The sequence below is a fragment of the Eucalyptus grandis genome, chromosome 8 (genome assembly GCF_016545825.1).
Source record: "Eucalyptus grandis isolate ANBG69807.140 chromosome 8, ASM1654582v1, whole genome shotgun sequence".
Taxonomy (NCBI): domain Eukaryota; kingdom Viridiplantae; phylum Streptophyta; class Magnoliopsida; order Myrtales; family Myrtaceae; genus Eucalyptus; species Eucalyptus grandis.
The window spans coordinates 70669967-70694395 of NC_052619.1; the positions used below are offsets into that span (position 1 = coordinate 70669967).

Consider the following 24429-nt stretch of genomic DNA (forward strand, 5'->3'; position numbering starts at 1 on the left):
CAAAGAAAATATATGAAAGGCTCGTGGGCTTGCATCTTCAGAAGAACTTCAACTCCAGCTTCAAAGAGCATCTGAATAATATCCCTGATAGGACTTCCATCACTAAAGTAAATAAATAGGGAGAGATAGGACCACCTTGACGAATGCCATGGCCATTCGCAAAGAATCCATGAAGCTCCCCATTTAATGCAATCAAAAACTTAGGATGTGAACACATGTCATAATCAGCTAAGTTATAAACTCGGGGAAACCAAAAGCCAAGAGGACTCCCTCAAGGAAACCTATATCTGTTTGTATTCTCATAATGCATATTCTGAAATTTAGAGGTATGATTGGAAAAATGTTAGGAGATTGTGAGCTTTGTCGGAGCTGCCATCACAATTGATTCATAGCTCATGAACGATTGTGTTGATTCTTCTTCTACTCCATTGTGGCCTGAGGTCATAGGTTTGAGTTGCGGAAACATTCTTTCTGGAAAATCAAGGGTAAGGCTGTGTTCATAAACCCCTCCTTAGAGCATGCCGTGCGGGCGGCCTTGCGATGGGATGCCCTCTTTAGTCTTTATTTTTTTGTTGATCTATATCTTAGTTTGTTGCAATGCGACGATGAGGCTATCCATTTATTAATGTCTAATTATTATTCTTATTGGAGTTACTTTGTCATGCTCATTTGTCTCTTTATCTTGGCTCTTCAATGAACACATTATTTAGTTGGTAACTTCCACACTATTTTTCTTTCTTTAAGGGCTACAATTTTCTCCATCCCTGATTGGAGGAATTTCCTTCCAACCGTTTCTGAGATTGGTGATTACAAGTTAGAGGTATCACCCACGTACATCTGTAAATTGATAAGAATGTGGTGATGTCCATGCACCAAGATTTGTTATCGATTTTTTCCTAGGTTGGCAAACTTTCTCTCTTTGTTATAATTTTACTTCTGTAGATTGATAAGCTGTTGTTAGATTGGATGAATATTCTGCCGAAACAGCTTTCTGCAAACTGCTTCTAAGCTTGACCGATTTACCAAGATCATAAATTACTCATGTCTGCATTGTTTCTGCCAGAATCTTTGTTGATGAAGTGCAAAAGTATATCCAAGTTCACTTGTGCTGCTTTCCCTTTTACTTCCTATTGTTCCAATGCATTGTTATAAAGTCCTTTCTCCTCTGAATCAATCTTGTAACTCCATACTTCTTGTGTTAGAGTGATCTGACTAGTGCATTGTTTGCAGAGTGGATTTATTCGATAAAAGAAGACATGCACACGAGCCACTCCAGTCTGGTTCATTTTTGCCAATCAGAAAATCTCAGGGTGCTGCTGTTGGAGCTCTTGTGGATATGTTGAAGAAAGCTCCTCCTCTTCACCAAGACGTCTCAACTTTGGCAACAGCTTCACAAGCCTCTGGATCTGAGACTTGGAGCAACAGCATCCATGAATATTGCCAGACCCCTAAATCCATATCGGCTCAGGATGGCACTTCAAGTGTTGCATCCTCTGTTTTTCTAACATCCAAGACGACAGCTCATGCCTTGGAAGAACTTCACGGTTATAAGGAGATGAAGAATTTATTGCTTTTTATTACTTACCTTTACCAAAAAAAAAAGAATTTATTGCTTTTCTCAAGGAGGTACCAGTAGATCGCAGAGCATGACCAATTATGTTGCTGCTGTAGAATCTACCGGTGGAGGTACCGTTAAATTTTAGCAGAGGTACCTGTGGAATTCACTGCTGACCGACCTCAAATCTTTTTACACGTGTACAGACAAAGCATAATGAGATTGAATTAGCAGCTGGGTCCTACTGTTCATATTTAATCCGTACATACTTATTGCCTGCTATTGGAAATACTAACCGGTGCTTTTGCTTTACCACATGACGTATCACCATGGAGGAAGGATAGCCCACAGGCTACTTTGTACAGAGACCTTACCTTATTGCTTCGTTTTTCTTAGTTATGGTTTCAATCTGCTGCTGTTGTGATTATCAGCAGATTGTTACGTCAATTGTTATATCTGTCGATGGTATATATAGAGTGCTTGCTGGTATATATTCTGAGATGTAAATAGAAACTAATAGTACATAACTTTAGTGGGCAATAAAAGAAAATTTTTCATCAGCCTGTGCTGCTCTTAAAGCTAAATTGCTTATGTCGAGTCTGTAAAAGCTCTCTTGTTGAATTCTTTTCTGCGCATCGGCTTGATTTATAGGGCGGTCTATGGAGCTATCTTTGCAGAAATGGGGATTCATGGGGCAGGACACCTGATGATCCCAATTTAGAATCTGCGGGCATGTTTGGTATCGCAGTGCCCAACATTGGAATTCTTTGCCAGTCAGTCAGGGCTGCAAAAGAACCGATTTGCCCTATTTTCTGGCATAAAACTTCAGGAAAATTTCAAATGAGAGCTGAAAATATTCTCATTTCTCAAATAAGAATCTGGACATTGTTTCAAATAATAGTTCGAAATATCTTTATTTTTTCAAATAAGAGCTTGGAGTTAATCTTATTTCAAATAAAGCTTGAAGTGCCCATATCAATGTCAAAGAAAGGCTGAACTCACCAGATATGAAAAGCAATTTTGTCTTTTAAAATTTTAAATTCTTAATTTTTTTCTTTCTTTTTTTTTTCCATTTTTCTTCTAAAAATTAAAAAAAAAAAGAAAACACAAGTGCTCTGGGACCCCACTGGCCTTTGTCGCCGCCCCATTGGCGATGGGGTGATTGCCATAGGCTAGAGGGACCCTTCCGGCTTGTGTTTTTTTCTAATTTTAATCTAATTTAATTTAAATTTAACTTGTGTTTTGATAAAAATATCCTTAGTTGGAATATTTTGCCGGCCAAAGTGAGTCAGCGAAACTAGGTCCTTATTTGAAATAGTTATAACCATTTAAGGCCACTCTTTGAGACTGATATGGCCATTTTTGACATTTATTTAAAATAAGGTTCACTTTAGGTATTTATTTGAGAAAATGATAGCACTTCCGGCCCTTATATGGAATTTTCCTTAAAACTTGAAATGGATGCCATCTTTATGCACAAGGCATGATTGACTGGAACCAAATTATATGTCAATTGCCAGGTTGAGGAAATAGATTAATTTTTTTTTGTTTTTGGCGTAAGGAGAAATAGCTTAATGAGTTGTCCGATTCTTTCTTGGTCGAGTGAAGGACGAGGAAATAAGAGAGAAGTTGACATACATTTTATCCCTATACAGTTTTCCTGGCAAGCATTTCTTCCCGCGTGCTCCTAGTCCTGGGGAGACTTGGAAACGTCTGGTTGGTTTGAGAGACACGGAGAGATTATCTAGTCATTAGAGGTCTGCTCGGGGCGACATGTTAACCACATCTGTGCCAAGTCCTTAAAATGAATCTAAATGGTAAGCCACCTCTTGCCGAAAAGTGCTTGGAAATTTCGGGAGATGGATAATTAGAGCAAAATTCCTAAGGGTGACTAGCAAACTCTCGTCTATGCGTGTATTTAACGTTTATAGTTGGCAAGCAATCATTTTGGCCACCTCTTTCGTTGAAGTAGACAGAAGTTAAAGTGAGATCTTCCTGTGTACTTGTGTCGCGGAAACGAAAGCGGAGGACAGCTTTTCTTCTAGTGTCGGTTTTGCTTCTTTGTCCAATCCTCCCGCCAAGTCCGCAGGTTCTCTTCTCCTCGTCTTGCTGGTTCAATGGACAACTGGATTTCGTCACATAGCAACTCGTTAGTGAGATTTCAACAAATGGTCCGTTTATTTCGCGAAAAATATTATATTTTCGAAAAATATTTTCTGTAGAATGTCATTTTCCTCGTCCTACTGGTTCATTGGACAACTTGATTTCCTTGGAAATGGTCACATAAAGAACTCGTCAGTGAGATTTCAACTAAGGGTCCGTTTGTATATTGAAAAATATATTCTAGAATGTCATTTCCAAGAAAATGACTATATTTCCCGTATTTTGTTGAAATTTCAAATTTGAGTGAAAAATATTTTTCATTTTCGTTATTTAATTTGATTTTTGGCAAAAAAATTATCAAAAAATAATAATTTTAATTTATATATATTTTTAAAAAAATGGAATTTTAATTATTTTTATTTAAAATCGAATTTTTATTATTATAATTTTTTTTTTCCTTCCTCCTCCTTCCTCCGTCACCACATGCCTCGCCAATGGCCTACTACCCAATGGTTGACCAAGACGCAGGTTGCCAAATTTGGCGAGCTTGAGGCTTGCTTGGATCGAGCAAGGCGCGAGATCGTTGACCCGATCCGAGCGAGCCTAAGCTCCGCTAATGTTGGCGAACTCGAGGCTCTCTCAATCCAGTGAGCCCAAACTTCGCCAAGGCACCAACTCGCAACTCGCTACATCCGCAAAGCTTGAGCTTTGCCGAGGCGAATGAGCTTGCGGTTCGCCAAATCGACGAGCTTAAGCCTCGCCCTCACCGAATTTGGCCTTGGGCAAGGTTGGAGTTGGCCTGTGGCTGGTTGGCGACCGCCACCATGGTCGGCAATTGATAAAGGAAGAAGAAAAGAATTAAAAATATTTTTAGAAAAAAATAAAAAGAAAAAGGAAAATGTGTTTGGTGAAAGAATGCAGGATGGAAAAGTTATGGAAAATGTTTTCATTTTTTTAGAAGTGGAAAACATTTTCCCCATTTTAAAGGTGTTTTTTTAATAGCAGAAAGTGTTTTTATTGGCTAGTTCTATTTCTGCGAAACGAACCTCAAAAATTCGGAAAACCTTTTCCCTCTCTGTCTATCCCTCTCTGCGCGGCTTTCTCCCATGGCGATTGTGCAAGTGGCTTACCCGCTCCTCTTTCTGCTTTCCTTGTCCTTTTACACTCAACAAACGACCTCCAGCGTGATAACCCCCGGTTCATCGCTTTCTCTGAGAACCAACCGCACTTCGTGGCATTCGCCGTCGGGCCTTTTCGCCTTTGGGTTCTATCCTCAAGGGGAAAAGTACGGCATTGGAATATGGCTTGTTGGTAAGGCTAACAACACTCTCGTGTGGACTGCAAACCGAGATGACCCATTGGTCTCCTCAAACGCGACAATTAAGCTCACTATGGACGGTGAACTCGTCGTCCGAACCGGTCTGGGAGGTCAGGAGGAATCCCTTGTCGGCTCTGAATTGTTGGAGCCTGCTACCTCGGCTTCCATGCTTGATTCCGGTAATTTTGTGCTCTACGGCAACAATTCTCGTGTGATCTGGGAGAGCTTCGATTTCCCGACCGACACCATACTGGGCGGTCAGAGCCTCTCCGAGGGAAAGGAACTGATTTCGAGCAAATCATCGCTTGACCGCTCAAGCGGTCGGTTTAGAATCTTCATGCAATATGATGGGAATCTTGTCGCGTGTTCTGTCAACCGCTCGGATGATGCCCAGCAGGACGGATACTGGTCGAGTAATACTCCCGGGCAATCCTCACTGCATCTAAATCTTGATTCTCAAGGAACTCTTGCTTTGCGGACCTATAGTGGCATTTACGAGAAAATTCTCGCCAATCATAGCTCGTTTTCTAGCAAAGGCGGCAGTACCGTTCATCGCGCAACACTCGATGACGATGGGATATTCAGGCTCTATTTACACTGGTTCTTGAAAGGCGACTTCTCAAGCTCAGTAGTGTCCGTTCGGTGGTCCGCACCAGAGAACCAATGTGATGTTGTTAAAGGTTTCTGTGGTTATAACAGTTACTGCAGAGGCAGCAGCGACGGGGCATGGTGCGATTGCTTTCCTGGTTTCGCTTTCATCAATGAAAGCGAGAGACTTATGGGTTGCCGGAGGAGCCCCAACTATGAACAGCACTGTGGTGTGGAAGACGCCAATATTACATCGAGTATCACCCCATTGCCGAGGGTAGAATTCGGGAGTCATCCTTATTTGATGCTACCACTTCCCATCCGTGAGTGCAAGAGCTCGTGCCTAGAAGACTGCAATTGTGATGTCGCTTTGCATCGAGATGGATTGTGCAGCAAGATGAAGCTACCTATCGTCTACGGGAAAGCAACTGGGAACGATTCCTCCACGGTGTTAGTAAAGATACTCTTGCGTGTCCCCAGTGCTCATCCAACGCCACCGGTCCCCACAAAGCCAAAAATTGTGACAGAGAAGAATACTCTTGTTTTGATTGTCGGGGTCAGCTTGGGTCCTATTGCAATTTTCTGCTCCTTGATAGCTGCGTTTAGTTTCTTGTTGTATCGATACCGAGTTCATAAGTACGTGAGGCTGTCAACAGATTCTACTTTGGGTCCAGCACGAGAGTTCACGCTGCAATCCTTCTCATATAAGAGCTTGAAGAAGCTACCGGTGGGTTCACGGAAGAGATCCGTAAGGGCCCCCTTGGGGCGGTGTACAAAGGGACAATGCCCGATGGCAGCAAGCGTGTAGCGGTAAAGAGATTAGAGAGAGCCACCGAACGAGGAGAGAAAGAGTTCCAGGCTGAAATGGCTGCAATCGGTCATACTCACCACAAAAATATAGTCAATTGCTCGGCTTTTGCATGGAGAGCTCGAAGAAGCTTCTTGTATTCGAATATATGGAGAACGGATCACTCGCAGATCTCCTGTTTGATGTTGAAAGGCGGCTTCCTTGGAGTGAAAGAGTGAGAATTGCGTTGGAAGTAGCAAGAGGAATCCTATATTTGCACGAAGAGTGTTTGCTCCAAATAATTCACCGCGACATCACGACACAAAATATCCTCATGGATGAATCTCGGACCGCAAAAATCTCGGAATTTGGCCTAGCGAAGCTCTTAATGCCAAATCAAACTGGTACCAAAACTGAAGTCAGAGGTACAAGAGGCTATGTGGCCCCGGAACTGCAGAGGAGCGCCATGGTATCCACAAAGGCCGATATTTACAGCTACGGAGTTGTTTTGCTGGAAATAGTGTGCTGCAGGAGCAACATGGTGGTCGATGTCTCGTCAGCAGATGAGGTGCTGCTGTGCTCGTGGGTCTACAACTGCTACATCACCGGAGAGCTTCCCAAGCTCGTAAAAGATGAACAAGTAGACATGAAAAGCGTGGAAAGAATGGTGCAAATTGGGCTCCTTTGCGTGCAAGATGATTCGGAGATTCGTCCTTCAATCAAGGATGTGATATTGATGCTGGAAGGTATTATGGATGTGCCACGCCCGCCATGCCCAACCCCATCGTCCTGTTCATCTTAACTTGCATGACTCATCATATGAAATGTCATTGCACCTCACTCAAAGGACGATTTTCGACTTTGTTTGGTGCTTCTCAGTAACTTGTAGAGCATCCACAAATATTCACTGTGACAGGTCTCATTCATGAAACTTAGTAAACCATTTCCAGCCTTGTACTCCTTGCATCTGTTCTGCTGTCAAGAATAAACAGGTCATATGTCCGCTACTACATCTCGTAAATGTAACTTAGTAGGCATCTTTGTAGCCGAAACCTCCATACCTCTCGTTAGGTATGAGAGTTTCGTTTCCCTTTTTTCATAAGAATACTGTTGTTTTCTGACTTAAGGTCGAATAAAATATCTCCATACGGTTTTGAGTCCTTAGCATGCTACAAAGAAACTTCAGCATTGAGAAAAATGCCAGTAAATGAACAGAGAACAGAGCAATGCCAAGGCTTCGCCATGTAATACCAGAATTCCTTCTGCCAAACTCGATCTTTAGAGGACAGAAGTTATCAGTTGTCGTCTGATACATTTGTGAAGAGATGTGAAGCTTAGTGAACCTTTAGGACTCAAATTCGAGCAAAGTTGGTGATAATTATTGAGGTTCCCAGCAGATAGAAATTTAAATTATATTGGGGTCTTTAAGAAACCTAACAGTATTACTATTAAGGGTTCAAAAGAAAGGTCGCCTCTGTACATTCAAGACGATACTTCTAAGTTGGCACAATGGCGATTATGAATGAAAACAAAAAATAACAACCCTACCAGATGTTTAAATGAAGCTTTATGATGGAAGATTTTACATCCCAGGAGTGCACACTCCACGAGTCACTGATGCCTAATTAATCCGTTCTTGCTCTTGAAAATGATTAAAGTTTTGTGACCACGCCAGTCGAATGGGTTCTCAGTAGGATACAGCAAAAGATTTCCCCTAACTAGCCATTTTGACTACAAAACATATGGCGTTATATCTAGTGGTGGTAAATGGTCGTGGAAACGTACCCCATCTTTCACTCCAAGCGACTCCAATTTCTCCAGTCAAGAAGGCAAAGACTTGGCAAGTCAAGATGATCTCAAAAGTCATCCACGCAAGCTGTGAGCAACTTCTGTGAACCCCTCAAGTCTTGGTGAGCATTCGACATTCAAAAGCAGCTCCTAGTTAGCCAAAGAAACTGAACTCCACCTCTCACAGATTCCTCTCATGGCTTCCAAATATGCTTTATTTCTCCTACTGTTAGTGCACTATCGATGTGCAACATGCGACCAAAAACAACCCAACTTCATCAGATTAGGCTCTTCACTCTCCCCCACAAATCACCCCACCTCATGGCTTTCGCCTTCCAGCCACTTTGCTTTTGGTTTCTACCAGAACGGAAATGGATTCTCAGTAGGAATCTGGATGATGGGTGAGGCAGAAAACACAACCACATGGACCGCAAACCGAGATGATCCACCAGTGCCATCCACAGCCAGACTCGAATTAACATCTGCTGGTAAGCTCCTCCTGAGGACTGACTCTAGGAACAGTAAGTTGATTGCTTCTGTACGTGAATCAGCTTCCTACGCTGCCATGAATGATTCCGGGAACTTTATACTCTACAATAAAGATCTTCATATCATTTGGGACAGTTTTAGTTTCCCTACCGATACATTGATGGGAGGCCAATCTCTGTCTTCCGGAGCTGCGTTGCATTCTAGCGTGTCCAAGAGTAATCACTCGACAGGGCGATTTCGCCTTGAGATGCAGTATGATGGCAATCTTGTGCTTTACCCCATTCACACTCCAAACATATCAGTGGACGCTTACTGGGCTTCCGATACATGGGGTCATCAGAATCTGAATTTGCATCTAAATTCGACAGGCGCATTACTTCTCATCAACAATTCAGATTCGACAGTGTATAAAACATTGTCATATAGCTCCTTGGCATTCAACAATTCAATTATGTACCGTGCAGTGTTGGACTCAAACGGAATTCTTCAGCTATACTCTCATAGTTTCGACCACTTTTACTGGTATAAAACCTCCCTCGAGTGGTCAGAACCGGACGATAAATGTGGGGTGAAGAGCTTTTGTGGGTTCAACGGCTATTGTACTTTGGACGATGATCAACCCGTTTGTCGTTGCCTACCTGGCACTGATTTCATCGATATGGACCAGAAATCTGGCGGATGCGAGAGGAATTTCACTGAAGAGTGGTGTAGAGACTCTGGAAGAAGCGCCTCCTCTCGCAACATCGTGTCTATGGAGAACATGGCTTGGGATGACCCTCCATATTTCCAGGCAATACTGCAAAAGGATAATTGCAGCAAGTCCTGTTTGGAGGATTGTGACTGCGACGTGGCACTCCTAAATTCAGATGGATACTGTAAGAAGCAAAAGTTTCCTCTGAAATATGCTAGGAGAGATCGACAAGCATCATCAACAGCGTTCTTCAAGGTGGGGTTTGAGGGTGTAAAGAAAAAACAAAAAGGTGATAACACTTCACAGGAGCCGCCCACGGTCATAATAAGGACCAAGGACGCAACGGTTCTCCTCCTCGTAGTGACCCTAGGCCTCGTGACGTGGTCATTCATCGCCCTTGCAATTTCTGGTCTTTTTGCGTTCAAGTTGCGGTTGCTTGAGTACAGAAAGTTATTAGATAGGGGAGATATCGGTTTGTCAGAGGAGCTCGCCCTGAGGTCATTTTCCTACAAAGAGCTCAAGAGGGCGACTAATGGTTTCAAGGAAGAGTTGGGAAAGGGATCGTTCGGAGCAGTCTACAAGGGAAGTTTGTCGAGAGGCAAAAGAATCATCGCTGTCAAGCGACTGGAGAAGGTGATCAATGAAGGCGAGAGGGAGTTCTGTGCTGAAATGCGGGTGATTGGAAGGACTCATCACAAGAATTTAGTCCGGTTGCTTGGTTACTGTGCTGAAGGAACCAAGAGGCTTCTCGTCTACGAGTTTATGAGCAACGGCTCCCTCGCAGACCTTCTGTTCCGATCCCAAAGGCGTCCAGATTGGAATGAGAGAGTGAGAATTGCCTTGGAGATCGCAAAGGGAATTCTTTACTTACATGAGGAGTGTGACGCCCCGATCATCCACTGTGACATTAAGCCCCAAAACATCCTGATGGACGACTTTTGGACAGCCAAAATCTCCGATTTCGGGCTAGCAAAGCTTCTGATGCCCGACCAAACCCGGACTTTCACGGGTGTCCGAGGGACAAGAGGATACATGGCTCCCGAATGGCAAAAGAACACTCCAATTTCATTGAAGACGGATGTCTACAGTTACGGGATCATGCTCCTCGAGATCGTGTGCTGTCGGCGGGGCATGGAGGTCGACGTTCAGAGGCCCGAGGAGATTGTTCTTTCTTCTTGGGTCTACAAGCATTTCGAAGCGAGAGAGCTTGAGAAGCTGGTTTGGGGCGAAGAAATAGAGAAGAAGTCCCTGGAGAACCTGATCAAGGTCGGGTTGTGGTGCATTCAGGATGAGCCGGCGCTTCGTCCTTCGATGAAATGTGTGGTGATGATGTTGGAAGGGATAACTGATATAGCGGTTCCTCCATGTCCCACTGCTGCTTCCTCGTAACTGAGCACCCCAAGTATAGAACCTTTCCCTACTCAAGAGTCTCATCTAACAGCACTCCAGGAGATCATCGTTTCATTCTCGGTATTTGAGACATGCCGTACCTTTTAAAGTTGATATTTTCTGGGTTAAATAAGGATTATGTGTGTTCTATGCTACATTATCAGCTCAGGAAGAAGAGGACATCTGCAAGACTGCAACAATGGGTATTACGTAGGTTCTCTCTCATTCTAGACCAATGATCAGAATCATCCAATTGATTCTCTGTTATCTATGCCTTTCTATCTATTTTTACCCTTCAGCTGGTTTGCTCCTGATGGTGTAAGAGTCAAGACTTTTGTGAATGAACAAAGCTATAGCTTTTATAAACGCAATGTCATCACATTTATATCAAAGTCTATCCTAAAAAAAAAATTATTTCAAAAAATTATAGCTTTTATAAACGCAATGACACCGTATTTTAGTTTGACTTCCATTTTGTTTAGGCCAAAACGTGGCAATAAATAAGGAAGAAGAAATCACCTACAAACGGTGTTTCTGAAATTCCGTTTGGAAAAAAGGGAACACTGTTTACATAGTAAATATTTGCACTACTAGTAAAATCCAAACTCAGTTTGTAAATTCGTACAATTGGTAACTTGCTGATGAAATACTTAGTTGTCATTTACACTCGTTGTTAATGACTCAAGACCATCGATATAATAATAATTTTTAAGTTCTTTTTATAAATTCATCTCTTGAAACTAACTCTTAGCAGTGCAAATAACAAGTTACTGGTGAAATTAACAACATACCAACATAGGTCCGCTTTGAAGGTAAGTTACCATCTAACTGACGTCGTTCAAGAAATTGGAATTTATTAAACTTCTATGAGAACTTACCGCTCCATATTAAATCTTAGCAATGTAAGTAGTAAGTCACCATGACATTGATTGTAAGAATTGGGCCTATAAATTAAAAAAAAAAAAAAAAACAATGGGCCAAGTCCATGTCACTTTACCCATTCTATGTGCTTTCTTGTCCTTCAGCTTCCGCACAAGTAAATAAACGAGCAAAGCAAGTAATAAGAAGGGTAAACCACACAAATGACTCTAAACTTAATTTAATATGTAATATTATTCATGAAATTTTAATTTGTTCAATGTGATTTTTAGACTTTTTGTTACACGTTTAATTTAGTTCATGAATTATATGAAAATATTCAAAATCGCCATTTTTATTAATTCAAATTTAGGAACAGCATTGAACATTTTCATATAGTTTAGAACATAAATTAAATAAGTACCAAAAGTTTAAAGATCACATTAAATAAATTAAAAAATTCAGAAATGATATTATATATTAGATTAAAGTTCTTTAGCTGACACGATCATGTGGGCAGCCCATCAGCTGACCCGCTTAAGAGATTCCCAGTGCTTCCTGCATCTCGTGGCTCCCCCTCGTCGTTGCTATTCTAAGGGGACACAATGGAATTTTGATGAATACTGCGCCTCTCCGCCTCCCGTGACTTTCTCGCCTTCACCAACCCATTCCGAACCTTATGCTTCAGCTTCTCACCCCTTTTCTTGTCGATTTCCCCCTCCAGGTTTGCCAGCTCACCCACCTGAAGTATCTAATGCTCATAAGTATGATGCGAGCTTTGATGAATACTATCCGTCCCCTACCTTTTCTCCTTTCCCTCACCCTCCCCGCCCATTTATATACCTGGGAGTCATCTTTCGGGGGCTCTTTTACGATCTGAGAGTGCTCCAGTTTAACATACATGCAACAAAGTTTCTTAATTCCCCTACGTTGTTCAAGAACCAAAATCTCCCTCCTTCACCTCCTCTCAACGGTACTAGATATGGCCCTTCAATGGCTGATAAAAGTATGTGTCCCAGCCGTGATGGTGCAACGGTTGACAAGGTATATTGTTAAATACCTCTGCAGAGTCATCTGGTGAGCTTTTCTTTTCCGGCAGCTCTATTGAAAATTCCCTCTTTTCTTTTGTAGATGTCTTTTGTCGGAAGGGATGACAAAGGAAGACCTCCTGGGTTAAGAATATCATCTGAAAGTTCAGCAAATATCTCCTATTCCAGAAGCTCCGGCAGGTCTTTCCATGATGATTTTGGTGAGCCTGAGTACACTTGTGCATTCGATGTGGCCGAAGATGTTGTGACTGATCCAGGTAGCAGGTAAATGTGTTCTCTACCCCCTCAAGTTTTCAAACAATTTGCTTGCATTACTTCAATATATAGGCGATCTGCTTTAAATGCCCGCAGCGAAATACTGTTGCCTATATCTGTGTGTATTCTCATAATGCATATTTTCTGAAATTTAAAGGTATGATTGGAAAAATGATAGGAGATTGTGAGCTTTGTTGGAGCTGCCATCACAATTGATTCATAGCTCATGAACGATTGTGTTGATTCTTCTTTTACTCCATTGTGGCCTAAGGTCATAGGTTTGAGTTGCGGAAACAATCTTTCTGGAAAATCAAGGGTAAGGCTGTGTTCATAAACCCCTCCTTAGAGCATGCCGTGCGGTCAGCCTTGTGCGATGGGATGCCCTCTTTAGTCTTTATTTTTTTGTTGATCTATATATTAGTTTCTTGCAATGCGGTGATGAGGCTATCCATTTATTAAGGTCTAATTATTATTCTTATTGGAGTTACTTTGTCATGCTCATTTGTCTCTTTATCTTGGCTCTTCAATGAACACATTATTTAATTGGTAACTTCCACACTATTTTTTTTTCTTTAAGGGCTATAATTTTCTCCATCCCTGATTGGAGGAATTTCCTTCCAACCGTTTCTGAGATTGGTGATTACAAGTTAGAGGTATCACCCACGTACAACTGTAAATTGATAAGAATGTGGTGATGTCCATGCACCAAGCTTTGTTATCGATTTTTTCCTAGGTTGGCAAACTTTCTCTCTTTGTTATAATTTTACTTTTGTAGATTGATAAGCTGTTGTTAGATTGGATGAATATTCTGCCGAAACAGCTTTCTGCAAACTGCTTCTAAGCTTGACCGATTTACCAAAATCATAAATTACTCATGTCTGCATTGTTTCTGCCAGAATCTTTGTTGATGAAGTGCAAAAGTATATCCAAGTTCACTTGTGCTGCTTTCCCTTTTACTTCCTATTGTTCTAATGCATTGTTATAAAGTCCTTTCTCCTCTGAATCAATCTACTAACTCCATACTTCTTGTGTTAGAGTGATCTGATTAGTGCATTGTTTGCAGAGCGGATTTATTCGATAAAAGAAGACATGCACATGAGCCACTCCAGTCTGGTTCATTTTTGCCAATCAGAAAATCTCAGGGTGCTGCTGTTGGAGCTCTCGTGGATATGTTGAAGAAAGCTCCTCCTCTTCACCAAGACGTCTCAAATTTGGCAACAGCTTCACAAGCCTCTGGATCTGAGACTTGGAGCAACAGCTTACATGAGTATTGCCAGACCCCTAAATCCATATCGGCTCAGGATGGCACTTCAAGTGTTGCATCCTCTGCTTTTCTCACATCCAAGACGACAGCTGATGCTTTGGAAGAACTTAACGGTTATAAGGAGATGAAGAATTTATTGCTTTTCTCAAGGACGTACCAGTAGATCGCAGAGCATGACCAATTATGTTGCTGCTGTAGAATCTACCGGTGGAGGTACCGTTAAATTTTAGCAGAGGTACCTGTGGAATTCACCGCTGACCGACCTCAAATCTTTTTACACGTGTACAGACAAAGCATAATGAGATTGAATTAGCAGCTGGGTCCTACTGTTCATATTTAATCCGTACATACTTATTGCCTGCTATTGGAAATACTAACCGGTGCTTTTGCTTTACCACATGACGTATCAGCATGGAGGAAGTATAGCCCACAGGCTACTTTGTACAGAGACCTTACCTTATTGCTTTGTTTTTCTTAGTTATGGTTTCAATCTGCTGCTGTTGTGATTATCAGCAGATTGTTACGTGAATTGTTATATCTGTCGACAGTATAGAGTGCTTGCTGGTATATATTCTGAGATGTAAACAGAAACTAATAGTACGTAACTTTAGCGGGCAATAAAAGAAAAACTTTCATCAGCCTGTGCTGCTCTTAAAGCTAAATTGCTTGTGCCGAATCTGTACAAGCTCTCTTGTTGAATTCTTTTCTGCGCATCGGCTTGAATTATAGGGCGGTCTATGGAGCTATCTTTGCAGAAATGGGGATTCATGGTGCAGGACACCTGATGATCCCAATTTAGAATCTGCGGGCATGTTTGGTATCGCAGTGCCCAACATTGGAATTCTTTGCCAGTCAGTCGGGCTGCAAAAGAACCAGTCAGTCGGGCTGCAAAAGAACCAATTTGTCCTATTTTCTGGCATAAAACTTTGGGAAAATTTCAAATGAAGGCCGAAAATATTCTCATTTTCTCAAATAAGAGTATGAAGTAGACATTGTTTTAAATAATAGTCTGAAATATCTTTATTTTTTCAAATAAAAGCTTGAAGTTAATCTTATTTCAAATAAGACCCTGAAATGGCCATATCAATGTCAAAGAAAGGCTGAACTCACCGGATATGAAAAACAATTTTGTCTTTTAAAATTTTAAATTCTTAATTTTTCTCTTTCTTTCTTTTTTCCTTTTTTTCTTCTAAAAATTAAAAATAGAAAAAAGAAAACACAAGTGCCGGGGACCCACTGCCTGGCTCCTTTGTCACCGCCCCACCGGTGATGGGGCAATAGCCACAGGTTGGAGGGACCCTTCCGGCTTGTGTGTTTTTTTTTTAATCTAATTTAATTTAATTTAAATTTAACTTGTGTTTTGATAAAAATATCCTTAGTTGGAATATTTTGCCGGCTAGTGAGTCGGCGAAATTGGAAAAAGTGCTGTAAAGTCCTAAACCTTTTGTTTTGTGTCGATTTAGTCCTAAACCTTTTTTTGGTGCCGATTCGGTCCTAAACCTTTTTGTTGTGCCAATTCAGTCATTTTCGGCCAATTTTTGTCAAATTTTGCTGACTAGAAGCCAGCTAGCTAGCGTGGCCTTGATCGGTCTTGATATTGACAACTTTTAATAATATTTTTAATATTTTTATATTTTATATTTTTGTCTTTTTCCTCCAACCGGCCGCGAGATCCGGCGATCGGCCAAAGGCGACCGCCGGCGGGGCGAGGCCGACCTCGTCGGATCTGGCGAGGCAAGCCTCACCCATGGCCGGCGAGGGCCGATGAGGGCGAGGCTCGCCCATGGCCCGATCCGGCGAGGTTTGGTGAGGGCCGCGAGGCTCGACCTCGCCAGATCCGGTGAGGGCGAGCCTCGCCCATGGCTTGATCTAGCGAGGCGGCCATGGGCGAGGTCAAGCCTCGCCGACCTCGCCGCCATGGGTGAGCCTCACCCTCACTAGCCCTTGCCGGCCATGGGTGAGCCTCGCCTCGCCAGATTAGGTGAGGTCGGCCTTGCCCTCGCCCGGGTCGCCTCTACGGCCGCCGGACCTTGTCGATCGGCTGGAGGAAAAAGACAAAAATAATAAAAATAAAATAAAATAAAAATATTAAAATATTATTAAAAGTTGTCCACGCGCGCCAATTAGGTCACGTTAGCCGGCCGGCGTCCAGTCAGCAAAATCCGAGCAAAATTGGCCGGAAAGAACTGAATTGGCACAACTTTAAAAGGTTTAGAACTGAATTGGCACTAAAAAAAGGTTTGTGACTAAATCGGCACAAAGGCAAAAGGTTTAAGACTTTTTGGCACTTTTCCCAGCAAAACTAGGTCATTCTTTGAAATAGTTATAACCATTTAAGGCCACTCTTTTAGACTGATATGACCATTTCAGACCCTTATTTAAAATAAGGTTCACTTTAGGTATTTATTTGAGAAAATGAGAGCACTTCCGACCCTTATTTGGAATTTTCCTTAAAACTTCAAATGGATGCCATCTTTATGCACAAGGCATGATTGACTGGAACCAAATTATATGTCGATTGCTAGGGAAATAAATTAATTTTTTGTGTTTTGGCGTAAGGAGAAATAGCTTAATGAGTTGTCTGATTCTCTCTTGGTTGAGTGAAGGACGAGGAAATAAGAGAGAAGTTGACATACATTTTATCCCTATATAGTTTTCCTGGCAAGCATTTTCTTCGCGCGCGTGCTCCCAGTCCTGGGGAGACTTGGAAACGTCTGGTTGGTTTGAGAGACACGGAGAGATTATCTAGTCATTGGAGGTCTGCTCGGGGCGACATGTTAACCACATCTGTGCCAAGTCCTTAAAATGAATCTAAATGGTAAGCCACCTCTTGCCGAAAAGTGCTTGGAAATTTCGGGAGATGGATAATTAGAGCAAAATTCCTAAGGGTGACTAGCAAACTCTCTCGTCTATGCGTGTATTTAACGTTTATAGTTGGCAAGCAATCATTTTAGCCACCTCTTTCGTTGAAGTAGACAGAAGTTAAAGTGAGATCTTCCTGTGTACTTATGTCGCGTAAACAAAAGCGGAGGACAGCTTTTCTTCTCGTGTCGGTTTTGCTTCTTTGTCCAGGCCTCCCGCCAAGTCCGCAGGTTCTCTTCTCCTCGTCTTGCTGGTTCACTGGACAACTGGATTTCCTTGGAAATGGTCACAAAGCAACTCGTTAGTGAGATTTCAACTAAGTGTCCGTTTGTTTCGCGAAAAGTATTATGTTTTCGAAAAATATTTTCTAGAATGTCATTTTCCTCGTCTTGCTGGTTCATTGGACAACTGGATTTCCTTGGAAATGGTCACATAGCAACTCATTAGTGAGATTTCAACTAAGGGTTCATTTGTTTTGCGAAAAATATTATGTTTTTGAAAAATATTTTTTTTAGAATGTCATTTTCCAAGAAAATGACTATATTTCCTGTATTTTGTTGAAATTTCAAATTTGAGCAAAAAATATTTTCCATTTTTCGTTATTTAATTTGATTTTTAGCGAAAAATGATCAAAAAATAATAATTTTAATTTATATATTTTTTAAAAATGGAATTTTTTTTTTAAATCGAATTTTTATTATTTTAATTTTAATTTTTTTTTCCTTCTTCCTTCTTCCTCCTCCTTCCTCCGTCACCGCATGCCTCGCTAATGGCCGGCTACCCAACGGTTGACCAAGACGCGAGTTGCCAGATTCGGCAAGCTTGAGGCTTGCTTGGATCGGGCAAGCTACGAGATCATTGTCCCAATCCAAGCGAGCCTAAGCTCCGCTAATGCTGGCAAACTCAAGGCTCGATCAATCCAGGTGAGCCCAAACTTCGCCAAGGCTAGCCCCTCAACTCGCTACATTTGTGAAACTCGAGCTTCACCAAGGCAAATGAGCTTGCTGCTCGCCAGATATTACAAGCTTGAGCCTTGCCCTCACTGAATCTAGCCTTGGGCAAGGTTGGAGTTGGCCTGTGGTTGGTTGGCGACTGCCACCATGGTCGGCAATCGATAAAGGAAGAAGAAAAAGAAAAGAGAATAAAAAGAAAAAGAATTAAAAACATTATTTAAAAAATAAAAAAGAACAAAAAGAAAAAGGAAAATGTGTTTGGTAAAAAGAATGCAAGATGGAAGAAGTTATGGAAAATGTTTTTTTTTTTTAAGAAATGGAAAATATTTTCTCCACTTTTGAAGGTATTTTTTTTTTAATAGTGGAAAGTGTTTTTATTGACTAGTTTTATTTCTGTGAAACGAAGCTCGAAAAATTCGGAAAACCTTTTCCCTCTCTGTCTATCCCTCTCTCTGCATGGCTTTCTCCCATGGCGATTGTGCAAGTGGCTTACCCGCTCCTCTTTCTGCTTTCCTTGTCCTTTTACACTCAACAAACAACCTCCAGCGTGATAACCACCGGTTCATCGCTTTCTCTGAGAACCAACCGCACTTCGTGGCATTCGCTTTCGGGTCTTTTCGCCTTCGGGTTCTATCCTCAAGGGGAAAAGTACGGCATTGGAATATGGCTTGTTGGTGAGCCTAACAACACTCTCGTGTGGACTGCAAACCGAGATGACCCATTGGTCTCCTCAAACGCGACAATTATGCTCACTATGGACGGTGAACTCGTCGTCCGAACCGGTCTGGGAGGTCAGGAGGAATCCCTTGTCGGCTCTGAATTGTTGGAGCCTGTTACCTCGGCTTCCATGCTTGATTTCATTAATTTTGTGCTCTACGGCAACAATTCTCGTGTGATCTGGGAGAGCTTCGATTTCCCGACCGACACCATACTGGGCGGTCAGAACCTCTCCGAGGGAAAGGAACTGATTTCGAGCAAATCATCACTTGACCGCTCAAGCGGTCGGTTTAGAATCTTCATGCAATATGATGGGAATCTTGTCGCGTGTTCTGTCAACCATTCGGATGATGCCCAGCAGGACGGATACTGGTCGAGTAATACTCCCGGGCAATCCTCACTGCATCTAAATCTTGATTCTCAAGGAACTCTTGCTTTGCGGACCTATAGTGGCATTTACGAGAAAATTCTCGCCAAACATAGCTCGTTTTCTAGAAAAGGCGGCAGTACCGTTCATCGCGCAACACTCGATGACGATGGGCTATTCAGGCTCTATTTACACTGGTTATTAAAAGGCGACTTCTCAAGCTCAGTAGTGTCCGTTCGGTGGTCCGCACCAGAGAACCAATGTGATGTTGTTAAAGGTTTCTGTGGTTATAACAGTTACTGCAGAGGCAGCAGCGACGGGGCATGGTGTGATTGCTTTCCTGGTTTCGCTTTCATCAATGAAAGCGAGAGACATATGGGTTGCTGGAGGAGCCCCAACTATGAACAGCACTGTGGTGTGGAAGACGCCAATATTACATCGAGTATCACCCCATTGCCGAGGGTAGAATTCGGGAGTCATCCTTATTTGATGCTACCACTTCCCATCCGTGAGTGCAAGAGCTCGTGCCTAGAAGACTGCAATTGTGATGTCGCTTTGCATCAAGATGGATTGTGCAGCAAGATGAAGCTACCTATCGTCTACGGGAAAGCAACTGGGAACTATTCCTCCACGGTGTTAGTAAAGATACTCTTGCGTGTCCGCAGTGCTCATCCAACGCCACCGGTCCCCACAAAGCCAAAAATTGTGACAGAGAGAATACTCTTGTTTTGATTGTCGGGGTCAGCTTGGGTCCAATTGCAATTTTCTGCTCCTTGATAGCAGCGTTTAGTTTCTTGTTGTATCGATACCGAGTTCATAAGTACGCGAGGCTGTCAACAGATTCTACTTTGGGTCCAGCACGAGAGTTCACGCTGCAATCCTTCTCATATAAGGAGCTTGAAGAAGCTACCGGTGGGTTCACGGAAGAGATCCGTAAGGGCCCCCTTGGGGCGGTGTACAAAGGGACAATGCCCGATGGCAGCAAGCGTGTAGCGGTAAAGAGATTAGAGAGAGCCACCGAACGAGGAGAGAAAGAGTTCCAGGCTGAAATGGCTGCAATCGGTCATACTCACCACAAAAATATAGTTCAATTGCTCGGCTTTTGCATGGAGAGCTCGAAGAAGCTTCTTGTATTCGAATATATGGAGAACGGATCACTCGCAGATCTCCTGTTTGATGTTGAAAGGCGGCATCCTTGGAGTGAAAGAGTGAGAATTGCGTTGGAAGTAGCAAGAGGAATCCTTTATTTGCACGAAGAGTGTGAGCTCCAAATAATTCAGTGCGACATCACGACACAATATATCCTCATGGATGAATCTCGGACCGCAAAAATCTCGGATTTTGGCCCAGCGAAGCTCTTAATGCCAAATCAAACTGGTACCGAAACTGAAGTCAGAGGTACAAGAGGCTATGTGGCCCTGGAACTGCAGAGGAGCGCCATGGTATCCACAAAGGCCGATATTTACAGCTACGGAGTTGTGTTGCTGGAAATAGTGTGCTGCAGGAGCAACATGGTGGTCGACGTCTCGTCAGCAGATGAGGTGCGGCTTTGCTCGTGGGTCTACAACTGCTACATCACTGGAGAGCTTCCCAAGCTCGTAAAAGATGAACAAGTAGACATGAAAAGCGTCGAAAGAATGGTGCAAATTGGGCTCCTTTGCATGCAAGATGATTCGGAGATTCGCCCTTCAATCAAGGATGTGATATTGATGCTGGAAGGTATTATGGATGTGCCACGCCCGCCATGCCCAACCCCATTGTACTGTTCATCTTAACTTGCATGAATCATCATATGATAACGTCATTGCACCTCACTCAAAGGACGATTTTCGACTTTGTTTGTGCTTCTCAGTAACTTGTAGAGCATCCACAAATATTCACTGTGACAGGTCACATTCATGAGACTTAGTAAACCATCTCCAGCTATGTACTCCTTGCATCTGTTCTGCTGTCAAGAATAAACAGGTCATATGTCCACGACTATGTCTCGTTTATGTAACTTAGCAGGCATCATTGTAGCCGAAGCCTCCATATCTCTCATTAGGTATGAGAGTTTCGTTTCCCTTTTTTCATGAAGATACTGTTGTTTTCGGACTCAAGGTCGAATAAAATATCTCCATACGGTTTTGAGTCCTTAGCATGCTACAAAGAAACTTCAGCATTGAGAAAAATGCCAGTAAATGAATGGAGAACAGAGCAATGCCAAGGCTTCGCCATGTAATACCAGAATTCCTTCTACCAGACTCGATCTGCAGGGGACAGAAGTTACCAGTTGTAATCTGATACTTTTGTGAAGAGATGTGAAGCTTAGCGAACCTTTAGGACTCGAATTCGAGCAAAGTTGGTGATAACTATTGAGGTTCCCAACAGATAGAAATTTGAATGAAACGAAAAATAACCAGCCCTTCCAGATGTTCAAATGAAGCTTTATGATGGGAGATTTTCCATTGTGAAGTATTACATCCCAGGATGCACATTCTCCACGAGTCGCCGGTGCCTAATTAATCTGTTCTTTCTCTTGAAAATTATTCATGTTTCGCTACCACGTCAGTCGAAAGGGTTCTCAGCATGATACAGCAAAAGATTTCCCCTAATTAGCCATTTTGACTACAAACATATCCATTATGTCTAGTGGGGTTAAATGGTCCCGGAAACATACCCCATCTTTCACTCCAAGCGACTCCAACTTTTCCAGTCAAAAAGGCATAGACTTGGCAAGTCAAGACGACCTCACAAAGTCATCCACGCAAGTTGTGAGCAACTTCTCCGAACCCCTCAAGTCTTGGTGAGCATTCAACATTCAAAAGCAACTCCTAGTTAGCCAAAGAAACTGAACTCCACCTCTCACAGATTTCTCTCATGGCTTCCAAATATACTTTATTTCTCCTACTGTTACTGCACTTTCGATCTGCAACATGCGACCAAGAACACCCCAACATCATCAGATTAGGCCTTTCACTCTCCCCCACAAATCACCCCACCTCATGGCCTTCCCCTTCCGCCGCTTCGCTTTCGGTTTCTACCAGAACGGGAATGGATTCTCAGTAGGAATTTGGATGATGGGTGAGGTAGAAAACACAACCACATGGACCGCAAACCGAGATGATCCACCAGTGCCATCCACAGCCAAACTCGAATTAACAATGGATGGTAAGCTCCTCCTGAGGACTGACTCTAGGAACAGTAAGCCGATTGCTTCTGTACGTGAATCAGCTTCCTACGCTGCCATGAATGATTCCGGGAACTTTATACTCTACAATAAAGATCACCGTGTCATTTGGGATAGTTTTAGTTTCCCTACTGATACATTAATGGGACGCCAATCTCTGTCTCGCGGACATGCGTTGTTTTCAAGCGTGTCTAAGAGTAATCACTCGACAGGACGATTTCGCCTTGTAATGCAGTACGATGGCAATCTTGTGCTTTACCCCATTCACACTCTAAACATATCAGTGGACGCTTACTGGGCTTCCGATACGTGGAGGGAGCAGAATCTGGATTTGCATCTAAATTCGACAGGCGCATTGCTTCTCATTAACAGTACAGATTCAACGGTGTATTACACATTGACTGATGGCTCCTTGGCATTCAACAATTCAATTATGTACCGTGCAGTGTTGGACTCGAATGGAATTCTTCAACTATACTCTCATAGTTTCAACGGCTTTTATGAGAACAAAACCACCCTCTTGTGGTCAAAACCGGACGATAAATGCAGCGTGAAGAGCTTTTGTGGGTTCAACAGCTATTGTACTTTGGACGATGATCAACCCGTTTGTCGTTGCCTACCAGGCACTGATTTCATCAATATGGACCAGACATCTCGCGGGTGCGAGAGGAATTTCACTGAAGAGTGGTGTAGAGATTCTGGAAGAAGCGCCTCCTCTTGCAACATTGTGCGTATGGAGAACATGACTTGGGATGACCCTCCATATTTCCAGGTAAAAATGCAAGAGGATGACTGCAGCAAGTCCTGCTTGGAGGATTGCGACTGCCACGTAGCACTCCTGGATTCAGATACATACTGTAAGAAGCAAAAGCTTCCTCTGAAGTATGCGAGGAGAGATCGACAAACATCATCAACGGCATTCTTCAAGGTGGGGTTTGAGGGTGTAAAGAAAAAACAAACAGGAGATAACACTTCAGAGGAGCCGCCCACGGTCATAATAAGGACTAGGGACGCAACGGTTCTCCTCCTTGTAGTGACCCTAGGCCTCGTGACGTGTTCATTCATTGCCCTTGCAATTTCTGGTCTTTTTGCGTTCAAGATGCGGTTTCTCGAGTACAGAAAGTTATTAGATAGGGGAGATATCGGTTTGTCAGAGGAGCTCGCCCTGAGGCCATTTTCCTACAAAGAGCTCAAGAGGGCGACTAATGGTTTCAAGGAAGAGTTGGGAAAGGGATCGTTCGGAGCAGTCTACAAGGGAAGTTTGTCGAGAGGCAAAAGAATCATCGCTGTCAAGAGACTGGAGAAGGTGATCAATGAAGGCGAGAGGGAGTTCTGTGCTGAAATGCGGGTGATTGGAAGGACTCATCACAAGAATTTAGTCCGGTTGCTTGGTTACTGTGCTGAAGGAACCAAGAGGCTTCTCGTCTACGAGTTTATGAGCAACGGCTCCCTCGCAGACCTTCTGTTCCGATCCCAAAGGTCTCCAGATTGGAATGAGAGAGTGAGAATTGCCTTGGAGATCGCAAAGGGAATTCTTTACTTACATGAGGAGTGTGATGCTCCGATCATCCACTGTGACATTAAGCCCCAAAACATCCTGATGGACGACTTTTGGACAGCCAAAATCTCCGATTTCGGGCTAGCAAAGCTCCTGATGCCGGATCAAACCAGGACCTTCACAGTCATCAGAGGGACGAGAGGCTATATGGCGCCAGAATGGCACAAGGGCACCCCAATATCGGTGAAGGCAGATGTCTATAGCTATGGGATCATGCTCCTGGAGATCGTATTCTGTCGCAGGCACATGGATGTCAACGCGTCGACTCCTGAGGCGATCGTCCTTTCCAGCTGGGCATACAGGCATTTCAGAGATGGAGAGCTGGACAAGTTGGTCCTAGGCGAGGAAGTCGATAAGTGGTTGTTGGAGAAACTGGTGAAAGTGAGCCTCTGGTGCATTCAGGACGAGCCGGCTCTTCGTCCTTCGATGAAATCCGTGGTGATGATGTTGGATGGAACAACTGAAATTTCAGTTCCTCCATGTCCGACCGCCGCCGCCACTATATGAACTCAAGTTCGGATCACATTGTGATTCCTAGTCATCAATGCATGTAATGTTACAATAATTTTGAGTCACGATAATGCTCAGAATCACTCTCAAGTCTTGAATTTTCTGTAGCTGATGAACATTAGTATTTGTATTTTGTACCTAGTTCAGATGTGTTAGTAA

At 42.8% G+C, this 24429-nt stretch overlaps 5 protein-coding genes and 1 pseudogene across 5 annotated transcripts in view; all 6 read left to right on the forward strand.

The window, feature by feature from the left end:
* The window catches only part of LOC120287490 (cysteine desulfurase SufS-like), a 7619-nt gene extending 5357 nt beyond the window's left edge, over window positions 1-2262 (forward strand). The window contains 1 exon segment of the mRNA XM_039300305.1: window positions 2207-2262. Within this exon segment, the coding sequence (XP_039156239.1) occupies window positions 2207-2262 (56 nt within the window).
* A 2502-nt stretch (window positions 2263-4764) lies between these two features.
* Window positions 4765-7303, forward strand: LOC120287491 (annotated as a pseudogene).
* Window positions 7304-8335: 1032 nt separating this feature from the next.
* Window positions 8336-10971, forward strand: LOC120287492 (G-type lectin S-receptor-like serine/threonine-protein kinase LECRK1). The gene has a single exon (XM_039300306.1). It carries the CDS (start codon window positions 8336-8338, stop codon window positions 10706-10708), a length of 2373 nt encoding a protein of 790 aa, XP_039156240.1. The 3' UTR covers window positions 10709-10971.
* Window positions 10972-12076: 1105 nt separating this feature from the next.
* On the forward strand, window positions 12077-14297 carry LOC120287493 (autophagy-related protein 13b-like). Its single transcript, XM_039300307.1, has 3 exons — window positions 12077-12610; window positions 12698-12879; window positions 13934-14297. The coding sequence occupies exons 1-3, from the start codon at window positions 12077-12079 to the stop codon at window positions 14295-14297; spliced, it is 1080 nt and encodes a 359-aa protein (XP_039156241.1).
* A 4121-nt stretch (window positions 14298-18418) lies between these two features.
* LOC120287494 (G-type lectin S-receptor-like serine/threonine-protein kinase LECRK1) lies at window positions 18419-21138 on the forward strand. The gene is made up of 2 exons (XM_039300308.1): window positions 18419-19495; window positions 19612-21138. Exons 1-2 carry the CDS (start codon window positions 18419-18421, stop codon window positions 20806-20808), a joined length of 2274 nt encoding a protein of 757 aa, XP_039156242.1. The 3' UTR covers window positions 20809-21138.
* Window positions 21139-21818: 680 nt separating this feature from the next.
* Window positions 21819-24429, forward strand: LOC120287545 (G-type lectin S-receptor-like serine/threonine-protein kinase LECRK1). The gene is given in 2 exon segments (XM_039300369.1): window positions 21819-22034; window positions 22037-24429. Coding segments are annotated over 2 exon segments (2373 nt in total). The 5' UTR covers window positions 21819-21892; the 3' UTR covers window positions 24268-24429.

Excerpts from the sequence above, each read along its gene's own strand:
- LOC120287492 (XM_039300306.1), top strand. The coding sequence starts at position 8,336 with ATGGCTTCCAAATATGCTTTATTTCTCCTACTGTTAGTGCACTATCGA.
- LOC120287493 (XM_039300307.1), top strand. The coding sequence starts at position 12,077 with ATGTGGGCAGCCCATCAGCTGACCCGCTTAAGAGATTCCCAGTGCTTC. Across the intron at positions 12,611-12,697 it reads ATGGTGCAACGGTTGACAAG|ATGTCTTTTGTCGGAAGGGA; the intron begins GTATATTGTTAA and ends TTTCTTTTGTAG. Across the intron at positions 12,880-13,933 it reads GTGACTGATCCAGGTAGCAG|AGCGGATTTATTCGATAAAA; the intron begins GTAAATGTGTTC and ends CATTGTTTGCAG.
- LOC120287494 (XM_039300308.1), top strand. The coding sequence starts at position 18,419 with ATGGCGATTGTGCAAGTGGCTTACCCGCTCCTCTTTCTGCTTTCCTTG. Across the intron at positions 19,496-19,611 it reads GTATCACCCCATTGCCGAGG|CAAGATGAAGCTACCTATCG; the intron begins GTAGAATTCGGG and ends TGGATTGTGCAG.